Raw genomic sequence first — 19,650 nt, forward strand, 5'->3', positions numbered from 1 at the left:
AGATCTGTAAACAGGTAAACAACATGAGAGCCCCAAATTTGAGGGTAAACAAAGGGTGGAAACTCTTCGGCAACAACTTACTTGTCTTGGTGGTTACCAAAGTTCTTATTGAAATATAAAAGTAGTTAATTTATCTTTCAACAGATGTCTACCATATTCTATCTATGACTATAGTTCCTGGACTGCCTAAGTGCTGTCACCTTTTCCTTACTCTAATTTGGCCAACCATTCACTTCCCTCAGGTCTTCTCTGTCCTCTGGGTCAGTACTTTCCATGATAACTCTGTGTCGTTCTAATGTGTATTTTTTTTAATCCCCATTATATTCTGCATAAACACTTATATACTCACATTTTTCATGAAATGCTCTCTAAAAATGAAGTAACTCACTCTCAAATATTCTCCATATCTTGGCATCAGGAAGGAAGGGACAGCCAACCCTTAGCTCTACTACCACTTCTAGATGAGGCCACCATCGTTTTCAGCCTTGACCTCTGATACTAAACCTACACTCCTTATAATGCTTTCTACACTGAGCAGCCAGAGTAACCTTTTTGTAAATTGGATTATGTAAGTTCTCTGTTTCAAATTCTTTAAAGATTTCCCTTTGCAGTACAGTTAAAATCCAAGTTGCTAACTTTGGATTTCATATCTTCAAAGATCAGGTGTTCTTACATCTGTAATTTCCTTGACTGGTAGCTCTTTCTCCCTGCCCACTTCTGGAAAAAAAACAATAATACACACACACACTATCTTTGAACACAAATTCTGCTTCCTTCCAGTTACTACCCTAGGAGTAAGTATTTTCATGATTAAAATATATAACTCTTTGATAAAAATAAGAAATGTTAAGTTATATATTTTTAAAATTCATGATCTCATTTATACTCTTCTTCAACATAGATTCTACTGAAAAATTCAAGCTTGAAAAACTTAGTGTATAATGCTACAATTATCGGAAGAGATGCCACTGACTTCTCCCTCTCCCAAGGGAAGGTTGTGACATTGTCTCCAAAGTAAGTGTTTTTTTTCTTTTAATTTTGCTTCACTGAACATATCAACCCTAGAGATTTAATGTGTGTTATAATTACAAAAGAGCGAGCTGGATTTGTTTTTTTTTTTAATAAATTTATTTATTTTATTTATTTATTTTTGGCCGAGTTGGGTCTTCATTGCTGCTTGAGAGCTTTCTCTAGTTGCAGAGAGCAGTGGCTACTCTTTTCATTGTGGTGCACAGGCTTCTTATTGCGGTGGCTTCTCTTGTTGTGGATTATGGGCTCTAGGCACATGGGCTTCAGTAGTTGTGGCTCCCAGGCTCAGTAGTTGTGGCTCGCAGGCTCTAGAGTGCAGGCTCAGTAGTTGTGGTGCACGGGCTTAGTTGTTCCGCGGCATGTGGAATCTTCCCAGACCAGGGCTCGAACTGGTGTCCCCTGCATTGGCAGGTGGATTCTTAACCACTATACCACCAGGGAAGTCCCTGGATTTGTTTTTAACAGATATATATGTGTAATGAAAAGATTGCCACTGCTGATATAGATAAGTTATTCATATGTTACTGAGATTTCTCACCAATTTTGTTAAAACAGTTCTAACAATATAAAGCATTTACTTTTTGTGTATGCATTTAATTTTAGTTTATTTTGCATGCATATGGTCCGTAGAGAATAGCCTCTAAGTTCTTTATGTACTACAGTCCCAGTCCAGGAAACTGGAACCAGTGTGTGCTAAATATATATATATATATATATATGTATAAAATATTTAGTTGTTTCTGATTATAAATGCACTTCGTGCTCATTGTAAAAATTTAGAAACTATGAAAGAATGAAGAAAAATAAAAGTAAAGACTAAAAATCTTACCTCAAAGATACCCCCAATGTTTCCATTTTTCTCTATCGCTTCATAATCGTATATTTATGTATGGATGTATACATACATGTACACTCCCAAATTGTGATGATATTCTATATAGTCTCATTTTTATTTGATTCTGTTCACACGATACTTGTTTAATGTTTCAATTACTAGCCCATTCTAAAAAATAAGGAACAAATGAAAGCCTCAGGGAATAGTCTTGAGAAATTAAATACGAGCATAATATATAATTCTTCCTAGATCAACAAATCCTACTTCATATATTAATGTGTTAATGATGGCAAATACTCTTATTACATATTACAACGATGATATGAGAATAGCTGTGTCAGTACCACAGGAGTTGACAGATTTGATAACCAGTAATGGTCTTTAACCAGTCTTAAATTTTAGTCATTGTCTTTGTATTCAATTACTTTTTCCTTGTACAAAGCAACAGACTGTAACTGCCAATTATCTTTTTGGTTTTTGAACTATACCTTAAACTGAATTACTTTTCACATGTAGTCTTTATTACTTCTAATATATCAAACACAGAAATAATTGGAAATGGGAGACAACTTTAATAGTATTTAAAATACGAAGAAACCCAGTTACAGTAGTACATTTGACTTGTGTCATTAGCCTCTGTTCATTTTCTTCACTTGCTGCTCCATGCTAAAGGAGTATATAATTTATAAAATCTGAATATTCATTGTTGAGACTATATCCAGATTGAATTAAATATGAGAAAAACAATTCTCCACTCACCTCTATCTATATTATAAATCAAATCCCAGAATAAAACTCTTTGTAAAAACAGCCCATTTGTTTTCCAAGTTATATTTCTTATACATCTGTTATAAAACACAACTTTGGTAATACAAATTCATTTGGACATTGTCACAGAACCATTTGTCTTCCCTCAGGACTTTGATAAATGATCTCTGCCCTTCAAATAGGATGATACAAGTGAAAAGAATTAAGTCCCCCCCGACCCTTTGTTCACTCATAAACCTGATAGCCTCTTCCAGTATTTCAAAGTTCTCATGATGTGGAAATTCTTCCTAACAACCACACTAAACCTCTGATGTCGTAGCTTAAGACCATTTTTCTTGTTAGTTAAATTAACAATTAAATTTATAGTTTCTATTATAAATGTAAAACCTGTATACCTGCATTGTTGAAAATTTGCACTTAACAGAAAAATGTAAAGAGGAGAACAAAAATTGTCTAGAATTCCATCAGATAAACACATTTAATTTATTCATTTCTTTCCAGTCTTTTTATATGAACAAGTATGTGTTTATTATAGCATATGTATAATTAGATGTTTACAAAGTAAATGTATTATATATATAAATATTAAAACAATATATGTTAAACATTTGTTATGTATGAAATCTATATAGCATACACTTTTTTGTACCTTTTCATATTTAATCATTCTTGCAACCATACTAGTGTCCTCGTTTTACAAAACAAGACATTGGGCACAGAGACATTAAATCATTTGCCCAATTTTCCCTGCTATTAAATGGTGAAATAAAGATTCAAAACTAGCCAATGTAAATCCAGAGTTAGTACTCTTATTAAACTAACACCTGCCATACTGTGTGTCTGTGTTTGTGTATATCATATTCATACAGAGCCCTTGGCATTCAGTGAAATGTGACTTTGACTATTTGTAAGAAATCCTGAAGATCCATGACATATAATTATATCATTTTTGCTTCTCCAGGAGCTGGTTTGTGAGAACATTTCACTTGGGTGAACGTAATTCCCATTAATTTCTCAGCGGTGCTTTTTTCTTTTTATTCACCATTGTACCTTTAATGGTCTGCATCAATATAGACATATTTATGAATATTAGCTTCTTGAGGTTTTTAACACATGCCAAGTGAACGTTAACTGACCATATATCCATGTACACTTATACATGTAATCATGAATATATGTATTCATATTTTGACCATATTGTACATGTACATATATTCTTGTTTTCAACTTCTTTATCTTTTTTAATCAAAATTTAATTTGAATCTGCTTTAACAACTCAGATACAGAAGAGTTTAACATGCAAAGGAAATCCTTCTCCCCTCATATTCCCATCTCCAGAGATCCAATTCTTTTTTTTTTTTTTTGCAGTATGCGGGCCTCTCACTGTTGTGGCCTCTCCCGTTGCGGAGCACAGGCCCCGGACGCGCAGGCTCAGCGGCCATGGCTCACGGGACCAGCCACTCCATGGCATGTGGGATCTTCCTGGACCGGGGCACGAACCCGTGTCCCCTGCATCAGCAGGCGGACTCTCAACCACTGCGCCACCAGGGAAGCCCAAAGATCCACTTCTTGAGTGCCTACTTTTAACTCTTTCAACTATGTCTAATTTTAGTTCTTCCAATGGTTACCTCCATAAATATAAATAATCTATATATCTTTGCCAGTATTTTTATTATGTCAACTTCAGAAATAATGTCTTGACATATAGCTATATTTGATGGTCTTGCTTACTTATTCCTCTAGATGGATCACCCTCCCACCAAACATCACTAGTTTTATCCTCTGTTCATTACTGTTCCAAGAGTAAAAATGTGTTTTGTAAATATTTCTTATGCAATCAGTGTACAAAGCATCTTTTGATGCTTTTTTTAAGCTGAGAAAATAAATTCTAAAGAAGTGAGTAAATTTAATCCTTCCTTCAAGTATACCACATTCTAGAGCACTTTACCTTTCATTCTTATTTGGACTGAGTGCTTTCCAGACCTACTGAAGAGCTTAGTATTGGGCACCCTATATTTCTCTTTGGATAGAAACTAATATCCTTCTCTTTCTTAGTGTACTCACTTATTTACTAAAAACTTCCTTTATGAAACCTTCTAATAAAAAGTATGGGAGAGGTAAATTTCCTAAAATTTTTATTTTTAGGCATGTCTTTTGACTACATTTACACTTGATTTATTTTTTGCTTCCTATATTTTTCCAAGATGAAAAGGTTTTTCCTCATAACTCTTGAGATAATTGTTCCACTTGCCTCATGGTATTCAGTATTGGTGATGAGAAAGTCTACTATAATTCTGTTTTCCCACACCTCTGGACATTTTTAGGATCTTCCATTGTGTTGTGATATTGTTCCGGAATGCATCAAGGAGGGACTTTTTTTTTTTTTGCGGTACGCGGGCCTCTCGCTGCTGTGGTCTCTCCCGTTGCGGAGCACAGGCTCCGGACACGCAGACTCAGTGGCCATGGCCCATGGGCCCAGCTGCTCTGCGGCATGTAGGATCTTCCCAGACTGGGGCACGAACCCGCGTCCCCTGCATCAGCAGGCGGACTCTCAACCACTGCGCCACCAGGGAAGCCCAAGGAGGGACTTTTTAAATTCACTATCTGGGTGCACAGTGAGTCCTTTAATTATGAACTTGTTTTTCATAAGCTCTGAAAAGTTCTCTTAAATAATTTCTTTCATCATTCTCTCCCCTCCATTTTCATTGTTCTCATTTTCCAACCTTTAGTTGTTGGATACTACCTGTTAATTGGATCCTCTGTATATCTTATCTTATCACTCATATTTTTCAGCTCATTGCTTTTTTCTCTCTTTATCAACAAGCCTTCTTTTCCAACTGTTTCCTTTAGGAGATAGATAGATAGATAGATAGATAGATAAATAGATAGGTGATCTCCTATATATATTTGTAAGAATACTTTCTTTTGCATTGAGTATCTCTATTTTATAGCATCCTGTTCTTAAACTGGAGTTATAATATCTTAATAAGCATCTCTGATTTTTGTATTCTGACTTTTACATTCTCATCTATGACCTGTATTATTTTTATTTTCTTTGAGATCAGTCAGTATGTTTGTTTATCTTGGTCTCAGTGATATAAAAATATCTTTTTAGACTAAATAATTTAGAAGACTTTGGTTTTTACACATAGGGTTCAGAAAATATTTTATTTTCTTTAAAAAATCTATAGGTTTATCATTATCAGATATTACGTAATTATCTATGTGCACCATATCCTGTCTTAGATTCTGTCTGAATCATGATTAATAATGGCTCTTTCTGCCAGTTGTGGATTTAAATTCCCTGAGATATCATTTATATAGAAAAGATTAAACAGCTATACCAGCATATAAAAAAACATTTCTGCATCTAACTTGATGACTAAATTTAGCTCTAATCATAGAGTGACTGTCATAGAAGTGAAAGTATACTTTTAGAAAACCATTCTGTTTCTTTTTTTCTCATTATTCTCATTGAGCCATCTGGGCACTGACATTGATGTGTCATATATTTATTTTCCATCCCATCCAAAAGCCATGTTGAAGTAGTCTATGAGGTACATATAATATAAAGGAGACTTTTTTGAATGAGGGGGAGGCAATTGGAACAAAAAGAAAATAAAAGATAAAAAAATTAAGATAAAGTCCATAATTATGATATGCATCTGGAGACATAAGATACTTACCTGAAAAGGACAACCCACTTGATTCTGAAATTTCTAACACTCTCAGGAAGGAATACTGGTCATTTCCATGCTTAAATATGACTACAAAATTTATAAAAGGAATATCTATACTCAGGAGAAGCTCAAATCTTGATGGTCCTAAAACCAGCTGTTGGCTTCATAAAAAGGATACTCTATTTTAAAATGTTTTATAAAACTTAAGTATAGTTCCATAAATTTATTTACTAAGTGCATGTTATTTAGCTTATGGTCATTCTTTTTTTTTTTTTTTTGCGGTACGCGGGCCTCTCACTGTTGTGGGCTCTCCCGTTGCGGAGCACAGGCTCCAGACGTGCAGGCTCAGTGGCCATGGCTCACGGGCCCAGCCGCTCCATGGCATGTGGGATCTTCCCGGACCGGGGCACGAACCTGTGTCCCCTGCATCGGCAGGCGGACTCTCAACCACTGCGCCACCAGGGAAGCCCGCTTATGGTCATTCTTGAACTCCATTTTTCATCACCTTCCATGGAGAGCCCATCCATTACCTCATCCTATTGATTTTACCCAATGTATCTTAAATTTGACATCTTTCCCCTTATCTATCTCCTCTATGCTAATTTAATGTACTATCATCTTTAAACTGGGCTACTACAATAGATTCTTAAAAGGTTTCTCTGCAATCCATTCTTTATATTAGAATGGCAATAATTTTTTTGATGTAAATTTGGTCATGTTACTCTTCTGCTTAAAATATTCCAATAGCTTTTTATCACCATTAGGATATAGACTGAATATCTCAACATGGCCCATGTGGCCTTTCATGGCTGGCTCTTAGCTACATCTTGCATCACTAACACCCTTGCTCTCTAAGCTTCAGCACCACTGGCCTTTGGTAATTTCTTCAAACACATCATAATTTCTCATTTTAGAGGCCTTGGCTTGGATGCCTTCTTTCATCCCCTACAAATTCTACCTGACTCATTCTCGTCCTCCATATCCTACCTAACATATCACTTCCTCTGATATTTCAGACTACATCATACTCTCCATTATGCGCCCTTCTATCACTTCATAGCACATACATAATTTGTAATTTTCACATTTATTTTATGATGACATAATTAATGTCTGCCATATCCTATAAAATGAAAGATCCAGGAGATCAGGAATAGTGTATTTTTTTCCCAATTACTGTATCTCCCAAACCTAAAACAATGTCTGGAACATTATAAATTATAAATATTAATTGAGTGAATGGCTTTATCTAGTAATGAATTTTGGAATATCTAGAAAAATCCTAAGTCTCTCACAGGTATCCTAACACAGACTTTGAGCCTATACACCCAAAAAAAGATCTCAAGGTCAAATATTCTTTGTTTTCAATTAAATTTAAGCCCATGAGCTTTTCATAATAGCCAAGAAAGTATCCTTTAGCAGAAGTTGAGGAGATTAGTGATATTATATCTGAATAAAATCCTCCCCATTCCTGCTGGCTGTGAGTTGTAATTTTCCCTAAGAAACAATTTTGAGAATATTTCAATTGGTTTTGAAAGTCCTCCGTTCATTTTAGTCTATGCTGCTCCCTAAACTCACCCATTTAACAGAGATTCCTCAAAGGTTCTGGGGAAGTTAAGCCAAAGTATAATGCCGAGAGAATCTATTCCCATCTCCATTCCCAACTGTGTCTATCCTAAGGGAAGGTGACAGGTGATAGTTTGTACAAAGAATAACTGTGATATGATGTATAATGCTAACTGTGCTAAAAGCCAGTGAAAAAGCAATGGTAAAAGGTCCCCACGGTTTACCACCCACAGTTGTGGCAGCAAGGCAAGGCAGAAAGACTCAGCCATTAAAGAAACATTGAGCCCATTTTTTATTCAGAGACCTCATTACTTCTATAAACAGTGAAAGCAAGAGTTAACAAAGGGGCCAGATCTCCATGTCCCTTATGCAGAGTGACACCAAAACAACAGGGACCAGGTGACTGCATCATGCATGGTAGGACACCTGTTGCTGACAGCCAGTTTCATGCTGCAACTAAGCAGTTTCTAGCCTGTAACTCTACCCTGTAGGAGGATAGGCAGCAAGCCTCAGACCTCATCAGAATGTAGGAGGCAGTGAGAAACTGTCTGGTGACAGCCTCTCAGGGAAGATAGGCAAGTGAAAAATGTTCTTGTAGCAGTGCTTCCTGAAGTTCCATGCTCTTATGTTATGGGAGGATCACAGAGCTTTCTGCCAAGACTTATATCCACTGCAGTTAAGCCTTGCATGTGTGTGGCCTGTGTTGTTATGCAGGGCTGCCAGGGTGCCATGGTTGACTCATTCCCCTAGAAACTGGGAAGTAAAATTTCCGAATCCATCGATTCTTTAACCATTTTACTATGGTTTAGACTAGAAAGTTGAAGATTAAATGAGATGGACATGTTTTCCTTATTCTTTCTTTTAATTAAGTCTATCTTTCAAATAAAAGTCATGCTACTTATATACCGTTATTTTGATTTGAGGTTCGAATTTTATTTTCAACCACAGTTTTAAGTATTTTTTGAATTCTTTGTCTTTCTCATTTTTTCCTCCCTGCAATCAAAAGTCATTGATAGGGCTTCCCTGGTGGCGCAGTGGTTGAGAGTCCGCCTGCCGATGCAGGGGACACAGGTTCGTGCCCCGGTCCGGGAGGATCCCACATGCCGCGGAGTGGCTGGGCCCGTGAGCCATGGCCGCTGAGCCTGCGCGTCCCGAGCCTGTGCTCTGCAACAGGAGAGGCCACAACAGTGAGAGGCCTGCATACCAAAAAAAAAAAAGAGTCATTGATATAACTAAGAATGTGCCTAAACAGTAGCACAAAATGTCCTATGAAATTCACAACAAAAATACATATATGATTTCCTGTGGCTAGCTCTTAGAAAATCCAGTATTCAGTAGATTATACATACATTTGGAAGTTAACTTTAGGTTTTACATACTGGATCAAGATGTTTTGACTGACAGCAATAACTAGATTGTAGGCTTTCTAAGATCTGCAACAATCTTTAACTTTATTGTAGAAGTGAGTATTTTGCAGGGTGTGGTTACTAGGCACATACACTGAATAGATGCTTGTTGTCTTTTTTCACTACAATATTTTCGTTTTTATCTTTTGTTAAATAGAAACCAAATTACTGTTTGGTTTGAACTCTGAAATATACCAGTCGCTTCCTCCATCCTGCTGAAGCTTCACTGCTATTAATTTCAAAACCTAAGAGTGGAACAGGAGGTACTATGCTGACTTTTGCTGTCAAGGGTGAAGTCCTCAATTTTAAAGCCATCGTAAGTAAATGTTACCTATTTTATATGTTTCTGCTTTTCTCAGGCCATGGAGTGTCCCAAGCACAGCTGTTCTTCTAAGTTTCATCTCCTGGCAGCTCTTGTTCTTTGAGATCATGTGTGTATACAGACACAGATGTGTACTTACTTACATTTGCACAGTTTTTGGCTTCTGTATCTCTGATATTTTTACTTTGATACTCTTTCTTTGGAAATAAGTCTCAATTTTATAATAGAAGTTAAAGGGACTTGTGTTTTTATAAATGTTTTATACAATTTTAAAGGTTACTTTCCATTTATAGTTATTATAAAATATTGGCTATATTTGCTGTGTTGCACAATACATCCTTGAGCCTATCTTACACCCAATAGTTTGTACCTTCCACTCCCCCCCACCTCTAGTAACCATTAGTTTGTTCTCTGTAACTGTGAGTCTGTTTCTTTTTGTGTTATCGTCACTAGTTTGTTATATTTTTTAGGTTCCACCTATAAGTCATATCATACAGTATTTGTCTTTCTCTGTCTGACTTATTTTTCTAAACATAATGCCCTCCAAGTCCATCTACGTGGCTTCAGATGGCAAAATTTCATTCTTTTTTATGGCTGAGTAGTATTCCACTGTGCGCGCGTGCGTGTGTGTGTGTGTGTGTGTGTGTGTGTGTATATGCTGGACACTTAGGTTGCTTCCATATCTTGGCAATTGTAAATAATGCTGCTATGAACATTGGGGTGCATGTATCTTTTCAAATTAGTGTCTTCATTTTCTTCATATATGTACCCAGGACTGGAACTGCTGCATCACATGGTAGTTCTATTTCATCACATGGTAGTTCTATTTTTAGTTTTTTGAGAAACTTCCATACTGTTTTCCACAGTGGCTGCACCAACTTACATTCCCACCAACAGTGTACAAGGGTTTCCCTTTTTTACATCCTCACCAACATTTGTTATTTGTGTTCTTTTTGATGGTGGCCATTCTGACAGGTGTGAGGTGGTATCTCATTATGGTTTTGATTTGCATTTTCCCTGATGATTAGCAAGGTGGAGCTTGTTTTCATGTGTCTATTGACCATCTGCATTTTGAAAGCACTTGTATTGAGTGCTATTTTAAGTTCAGCTTTTTAGGATTGTATCTATGCTTTTTATCAAGGAGCCATTCACTATACACATAGCAATTTACATGCCCTTCTGCCATGGAGACTTGTGATTTAAGTTAAAGCAGTCCCCGGGCCTATGTCTGTTTTTGTTTGAATTAAGGTTCGGTGGTTTACACAGCATAGAAAATGTTTCTCTTATAGGTACATTCATCAATTTATCTTGAGTGTCCTATGGAGCAAATCCATTAGAAAGATTACTAAGACTGGCATTTAGTGAGATTTGATGATGTTCCAGGCAGAGTTCTAAGTGTTAATATCTCAAAGGATGGGGCAGAAGGATTTTTAAACCTCTGTAAAATGGTTGTGATATTGCTTTGATAGACTTTGTGTAGCCATTAGTTTGTCTAAATATTATTTTCTACCACGGATGTATGGTAAAGAAGTAAATTTATGTTGCCCGATTTCCATATGGATTACAAAGAATCGTAGGTGTGCGGTGGCTTGAGTGGGAAGAAAAGAGAATGACTCTAGTAAAGGCCACTTGTGTGAGGAGAGCATTAAGATGCTCACCTGGACAGAATGGCTTATTCGATAAGGGCACCCAGGAGAGGGAGCAGGCATTTGATTGTCACTGAGATGTGTATTGTGATCTTCTGATTTCCTCCTGAATAATGAACTCTTACACTTCCCAAGCCTCTCACACAAATTTTCTGAAACAAAACATCTCTTTGCCACACATGTCTAAGAGACCCATGGATGGTGTTAGCGTGTCATTATCATGGCTCTGGGGCAGAAAAGCTGACACTTGGAGCTTGTGTGATCTCTGTTTACTTCTCCATCTGGCTACTCATGGTCTTACACACCAGGAAATAGTTTGGAAAACAATGGAGAAATAAGGTAAGAATATGATTAGTCTAAAAATTTGGAATTCCTAGAATCTTTTCTTTCATGGAAGTCTTTTGGGTAATTTGAGTTTCAGTTTTATATATTTGTACTTTTATTATAGTTAAAATATGTCAGTGCAGCCACCACGTTATAAACCCAGGCATGCCACAGTCACACACATTCCAACACAGATATTCTTGCACTCACACACCAGTGTGCACATGCACACACACACATACACACCTGCCCCTTCCTTATGTCATATGTATTAGGTATATATAAGATTAATTTTCAAACGGAAAATCATACTCAGTCATTAACAAAATGAATTTTAAGGAAATCAATTTGGGAGACACTATTGTGAAGGATCATTCATTGGTTAGCATAGTACTATGGATCAGTGATGAGGAATAATCTATTTTTATTCTTTCCCACCCAGATTTTAACAGTATAATGTTTAAATAAATTAATATCGGATCACCGGGGAAGATGACGGAAGAGTAAGACGCGGAGATCACCTTCCTCCCCACAGATACACCAGAAATACATCTACACGTGGAACAACTCCTACAGAACACCTACTGAACGCTGGCAGAAGACCTCAGACCTCTCAAAAGGCAAGGAACTCCCCACGTACCTGGGTAGGGCAAAAGAAAAAAGAATAAACAGAGACAAAAGAATAGGGACGGGACCTGCACCAGTGGGAGGGAGCCGTGAAGGAGGAAAGGTTTCTACACACTAGGAAGCCCCTTCGCGGGCGCGGAGACTGCGGCTTGCGGAGGGGGAAGCTTCAGAGCTGCGGAGGAGAGCACAGCAACAGGGGTGCAGAGGGCAAAGTGGGGAGATTCCCGCACAGAGGATCGGTGCCGACCGGCACTCACCAGCCCGAGAGGCTTGTCTCCACACCTGCCGGGGCGGGCAGGGCTGGGAGGTGAGGCTCGGGCTTCAGTCAGATCCCAGGGAGAAGACTGGGGTTGGCGGCGTGAACACAGCCTGAAGGGGTTAGTGCACCATGGCTAGCCAGGAGGGAGTCCGGGGAAAAGTCTGGACCTGCCAAAGAGGCAAGAGACTTTTTCTTCCCTCTTTGTTTCCTGATGCACAAGGAGATGGGATTAAGGGCGCTGCTTAAAGGAGCTCCAGAGACGGGCGTGAGCCATTGCTAAAAGCGCGGACCCCAGAGACAGGCATGAGACACTAAGGCTACTGCTACAGCCACCAAGAAGCCTGTGTGCAAGCACAGGTTACTCTCCACACCTTGCCTCCCAGGAGCCTGTGCAGCCCGCCACTGCCCACGTCCTGGGATCCAGGGACAACTTCCCCGGGAGAACGCACGGCGCACCTCAGGCTGATGCAACGTCCCGCTGGCCTCTGCCGCCGCAGGCTCGCCCCGCACTCCGTACCCCTCCCTCCCCCCGGCCTGAGTGAACCACAGCCCCCTAAGCAGCTGCTCCTTTAACCGCGTCCTGTCTGAGCGAAGAACAGACACCATCCGGCCACCCACACGCAGAGGCGGGGCCAAATCCAAAGCTGAGCCCCGGGAGCTGTGAGAACAAAGAAGAGAAAGGGAAATCTCTCCCAGCAGCCTCAGAAGCAGCGGATTAAAGCTCCACAATCAACTTGCTGTACCCTGCATCTGTGGAATACCTGAATAGACAACGAATCACCCAAATTGAGGAGGAGGACTTTGAGAGCAAGATTTATGATTTTTTTCCCCTTTTCCTCTTTTTGTGAGTGCGTATGTGTATGCTTCTGTGTGAGATTTTGTCTGTATAGCTTTGCTTTCACCATTTGATCTAGGGTACTATCTTTTTTTTTTATAAAAAAATTTTTTTCTTAATAATTTTTTATTTTAATAATTTTATTTTAGCTTATTTTATTTTACTTTATCTTTCTTTCTTTCTTTCCTTCCTTCCCTCCTTCCTTCCTTCCTTCCTTCCTTTCTTTCTTTCTTTTTCTTTCTTTCTTTCTTTCTTTCGTTTTCTTTATTTCTTTCTTTTTCTTTTCTTTCTTTCTTTATCTCTTTCTTTCTCTCTTTCTTTCTTTCTTTCTTTCTTTCTTCTTTATCTCCCTTTTATTCTGAGCCATGTGGATGAAAGGCTCTTGGTGCTGCAGCCAAGACTCAGCGCTCTGCCTCTGAGGTGGGAGAGCCAACTTCAGGACACTGGTCCACAAGAGACCTACCAGTTCCACATAATATCAAATGGCGAAAATCTCACAGAGATCTCCATCTCAACACCAGCACCCAGCTTCACTCAACGACAAGCAAGCTATAGTGCTGGACACCCTATGCCAAACAACTAGCAAGACAGGAACACAACCCCACCCATTAGCAGAGAGGCTGCCTAAAATCATAATAAGTCCACAGACACCCCAAAACAGACCACCAGACGTGGACCTGCCCACCAGAAAGACAAGATCCAGCCTCATCCACCAGAACGCAGGCACTAGTCCCCTCCACCAGGAAGCCTACACAACCCACTGAACCAACTTTAGCCACTGGGGACAGGTACCAAAAACAACAGGAACTACAAACCTGCAGCCTACAAAAAGGAGACCCCAAACAGAGTAAATTAAGCAAAATGAGAAGACAGAAAAACACACAACATATGGAGCAAGAGAAAAACCCACCAGACGTAACAAATGAAGAAGAAATAGGGAGTCTACCTGAAAAAGAATTCTGAATAATGATAGTAAAGATGATCAAAAATCTTGGAAGCAGAATAGACAAAATGCAAGAAACGTTTAACAAGGACCTAGAAGAAGTAAAGATGAAACAAGCAACGATGAACAACACAATAAATGAAATTAAAAATACTCTAGATGGGATCAATAGCAGAATAACTGAGGCAGAAGAACGGATAAATGACCTGGAAGATAAAATGGTGAAAATAACTACTGTAGAGCAGAATAAAGACAAAAGAATGAAAAGAACTGAGGACAGTCTCAGAGACCTCTGGGACAACATTAAACGCACCAACATTCGAGTGATAGGGGTTCCAGAAGTAGAAGAGAAAAAAAAAGGGACTGAGAAAATATTTGAAGAGATTACAGTTGAAAACTTCCCTAATATGGGAAAGGAAATAGTTAATCAACTCCAGGAAGCAGAGACAGTCCCATACAGGATAAATCCAAGGATAAACACGCCAAGACACATAGTAATCAAACTTTCAAAAATTAAATACAAAGAAAACATATTAAAAGCAGCAAGGGAAAAGCAACAAATAACACACAAGGAAATCCCCATAAGGTTAACAGCTGATCTTTCAGCAGAAACTCTGCAAGCCAGAAGGGACTGGCAGGACATATTTAAAGTGATGAAGGAGAAAACCTACAAACAAGATTACTCTACCCAGCAAGGATCTCATTCTGATTTGATGGAGAAATTAAAACCTTTACAGACAAGCAAAAGCTGAGAAAGTTCAGCACCACCAAACCAGCTTTACAACAAATGCTAAAGAAACTTCTCTAGGCAAGAAACACAAGAGAAGGAAAAGACCTACAATAACAAACCCAAAACAATTAAGAAAATAGGAATAGGAACATACATATCGATAATTACCTTAAATGTAAATGGATTAAATGCTCCCACCAAAAGTCACAGATTGGCTGAATGGATACAAAAACGAGACCTATATATATGCTGTCTACAAGAGACATACTTCAGACCTAGAGACACACACGGACTGAAAGTAAGGGGATAGAAAAATATTCCATGGAAATGGAAACCAAAAGAAAGCTGGAGTAGCAATTCTCATATCAGACAAAATAGACTTTAAAATAAAGACTATTAGAAGAGACAAAGAATGACACTACATAATGATCAAGGGATCGATCCAAGAAGAAGATATAACAATTGTAAATATTTATGCACCCAACATAGGAGCACCTCAATACATAAGGCAAATGCTAACAGCCATACCAGGGGAAATCGACAGTAACACATTCATAGTAGGGGACTTTAACACCCCACTTACACCAATGGACAGATCATCCAAAATGAAAATAAATAAGGAAACACTTGCTTTAAGTGACACATTAAACAAGGTGGACTTAATTGATACTTATAGGACATTCCATCCAAAAACAATAGAACACACATTTTTCTCAAGTGCTCATGGAATATTCTCCAGGATAGATCATATCTTGGGTCACAGATCAAGCCTTGGTAAATTTAAGAAAATTGAAATTGTATCAAGTATCTTTTGCGACCACAACGCTATGAGACTAGATATCAATTAGAGGAAAAGATCTGTAAAAAATACAAACTCATGGAGGCTAAACAATACACTACTTAATAACGAAGTGATCACTGAAGAAATCAAAGAGGAAATAAAAGAATACCTAGAAACAAATGACAGTGGAGACACGACAACCCAAAACCTATGGGATGGAGCAAAAGCAGTTCTAAGAGGGAAGTTATAGCAATACAATCCTACCTTAAGAAACAGGAAACATCTCGAATAAACAACCTAACCTTGCACCTAAAGCAATTAGAGAAAGAAGAACAAAAAAACCCCAAAGTTAGCAGAAGGAAAAAAATCATAAAGATCAGATCAGAAATAAATGAAAAGGAAATGAAGCAAACAATAGTAAATATCAATAAAACTAAAAGCTAGTTCTTTGAGAAGATGAAAAATATTGATAAACCATTACCCAGACTCATCAGGAGAAAAAGGGAGAAGACTCAAATCAATAGAATTAGAAATGAAAAAGGAGAAGTAACAAATTACACTGCAGAAATACAGAAGATCATGAGAGATTACTACAAGCAACGCTATGCCAATAAAATGGACAACCTGGAAAAAATGGACAAATTCTTAGAAATGCACAACCTGCCAAGACTGAATCAGGAAGAAATAGAAAATATGAACAGACCAATCACAAGCACTGAAATTAAAACTGTGATTAAAAATCTTCCAACAAACCAAGCCCAGGAACAGATGGCTTCACAGGCGAATTCTATCAAACATTTAGAGAAGAGCTAACACCTATCTTTCTCAAACTCTTCCCAAATATAGCAGAGGGAGGAACACTCCCAAACTTATTCTGCGAGGCCACCATCACCTTGATACAAAAACCAGACAAAGATGTCACAGAGAAAGAAAACTACAGGCCAATATCACTGATGAACCTAGATGCAAAAATCCTCAACAAAATACTAGCAAACAGAATCCAGCAGCACATTAAAAGGATCATGCACCATGATCAAGTGGGGTTTATTCCAGGAATGCAAGGATTTTTCAATATACGCAAATCAATCAACGTGATACACCATATTAACAAATTGAAGGAGAAAAACCATATGATTATCTCAATAGATGCAGAGAAAGCTTTCGACAAAATTCAACACCCATTTATGATAAAAACCATGCAGAAAGTACGCACAGAGGGAACTTTCCTCAACATATTAAAGGCCATATATGACAAATCCACAGCCAACATCATCCTCAATGGTGAAAAACTGAAAGCATTTCCACTAAGATGAGGAAAAAGACAAGATTGCCCACTCTCACCACTCTTATTCAACATAGTTTTGGAAGTTTAAGCCAGAGCAATCAGAGAAGAAAAGGACATAAAAGGAATCCAAATCGGAAAAGAAGAAGTAAAGCTGTCACTGTTTGCAGATGACATGATACTATACATAGATAATCCCAAAGATGCTACCAGAAAACTACTAGAGCTAATCAATGAATTTGGTAAAGTAGCAGGATACAAAATTAATGCACAGAAATCTCTGGCATTCCTATATACTAATGTTAAAAAATCCGAAAGTGAAATCAAGAAAACACTCCCATTTACCATTGCAACAAAAAGAATAAAATATCTAGGAATAAACCTACCTAAGGACAAAAAAAACCTGTATGCAGAAAGTTATAAGACACTGATGAAAAATATTAAAGATGATACAAATAGATGGAGAGATATACCATGTTCTTGGATTGGAAGAATCAACATTGTGTAAACGATTATACTACCCAAAGCAATCTACAGATTCAATGCAATCCCTATCAAACTACCACTGGCATTTTTCACAGAACTAGAAGAAAAAATTTCACAGTATGTATGGAAACACAAAAGACCCCGAATAGCCAAAGCAATCTTGAGAACGACAAACGGAGCTGGAGGAATCAGGCTCCCTGCCTTCAGACTATACTAGAAAGCTACAGTAATCAAGACAGTATGGTACTGGTACAAAAAGAGAAAGATAGATCAATGAAACAGGGTAGAAAGCCCAGAGGTAAACCCACGCACATATGGTCACCTTATCTTTGATAAAGGAGGCAGGAATGTACAGTGGAGAAAGGACAGCCTCTTCAATAAGTGGTGCTGGGAAAACTGGACAGGTACATGTAAAAGTATGAGATTAGGTCACTTCCTAACACCGTATACAAAAATAAGCTCAAAATGAATTAAAGACCTAAGTATAAGGCCAGAAACCATCAAACTGTTAGAGAAAAACATAGGCAGAACACTCTATGACATAAATCACAGCAAGATCCTTTTTGACCCACCTCCTAGAGAAATGGAAATAAAAACAAAAATAAACAAATGGGACCTAATGAAACTTCAAAGCTTTTGCACAGCAAAGGAAACCATAAACAAGACCAAAAGACAACCCTCAGAATGGGAGAAAATATTCGCAAATGAAGCAACTGACAAAGGATTAATTTTCAAAATTTATAAGCAGCTGATGCAGCTCAATAACAGAAAAACAAACAACCCGCTCCAAAAATGGGCAGAAGACCTAAATAGACATTTCTCCAAAGAAGATATACAGACTGCCAACAAACACATGAAAGAATGCTCAACATCATTAATCATTAGAGAAATGCAAATCAAAACTACAATGAGATATCATCTCACACCAGACAGAATGGCCATTATCAAAATATCTAGAAACTATAAATGCTGGAGAGGGTGTGGAGGAAAGGGAACACTCTTGCACTGCTGGTGGGAATGTGAATTGGTACAACCACTATGGAGAACAGTATGGAGGTTCTTTCAAAAACTACAAATAGAACTACCATATGACCCAGCAATCCCACTACTGGGCATATACCCTGAGAAAACCATAATTCAAAAAGAGTCATGTACCAAAATGTTCATTGCAGCTCTATTTTCCGTAGCCTGTAGATGGAAACAACCTAAGTGTCTATCATCGTGTGAATGGGTAAAGAAGAGTGGCACATATATACAATGGAATATTACTCAGCCATAAAAAGAAACGAAATTGATCTATTTGTAATGAGGTGGATGGACCTAGAGTGTGTCATACAGAGTGAAGTAAGTCAGAAAGAGAAAGACAAATACCCTATGCTAACACATATATATGGAATTTAAGAAAAAAAAAATGTCATCAAGAACCTAGGAGTAGGACAGGAATAAAGACACAGGCCTAGTAGAGAATGGACTTGAGGATATGGGGAGGGGGAAGGGTAAGCTGTGACGAAGCGAGAGAGTGGCATGGACATATATACACTACCAAACCTAAAATAGCTAGCTAGTGGGAAGCAGCCGCATAGCACAGGGAGATTAGCTCAGTGTTTGGTGCCCACCTGGGGGGGGGGGATAGGGAGGGGGGGAGGGAGGGAGCTGCAAGAGGGAACAGATATGGGAACATATGTATATGTTTAACTGGTTTACTTTGTTATAAAGCAGAAACTAACACACCATTGTAAAGCAATTATACTCCAATAAAGATGTTAAAAAAATTGATATCACTATGTTATTTAAATGGACAGTTTTTTAGGTACTTTAAGTTTGTTTTTTATTTATTTTTTATTTTTTTTTGTGATACGCGGGCCTCTCACTATTGTGGCCTCTCCCTTTGCGGAGCACAGGTTCTGGATGCACAGGCTCAGCAGCCATGGCTCATGGGCCTAGCCACTCAGCAGCCATGGCTCACAGGCCTAGCCGCTCTGCGGCACGTGGGATCTTCCCGGACCAGTGCACCAACCCGTGTCCCGTGCATCGGCACACGGACTCTCACCCACTGCGCCACCAGGGAAGCCCAAGTTTGTTTTTTATAACTGAGGTTATTATTTTTTGTTATTATCATATTGTATGTTTT

The 19,650-nt window shown here is 38.2% G+C and overlaps 1 protein-coding gene across 1 annotated transcript in view; it reads left to right on the forward strand.

The window, feature by feature from the left end:
- The window catches only part of CFAP47 (cilia and flagella associated protein 47), a 489,073-nt gene that overhangs the window by 234,054 nt on the left and 235,369 nt on the right, over positions 1–19,650 (forward strand). Inside the window, 2 exon segments of the mRNA XM_029240167.1 lie at positions 902–1,018; positions 9,442–9,600. Of these exon segments, the coding sequence (XP_029096000.1) occupies positions 902–1,018; positions 9,442–9,600 (276 nt within the window).

This window comes from Monodon monoceros, unplaced genomic scaffold, assembly GCF_005190385.1.
Source record: "Monodon monoceros isolate NGI ecotype Baffin Bay Population unplaced genomic scaffold, NGI_Narwhal_1 Super_Scaffold_22, whole genome shotgun sequence".
Lineage (NCBI taxonomy): Eukaryota > Metazoa > Chordata > Mammalia > Artiodactyla > Monodontidae > Monodon > Monodon monoceros.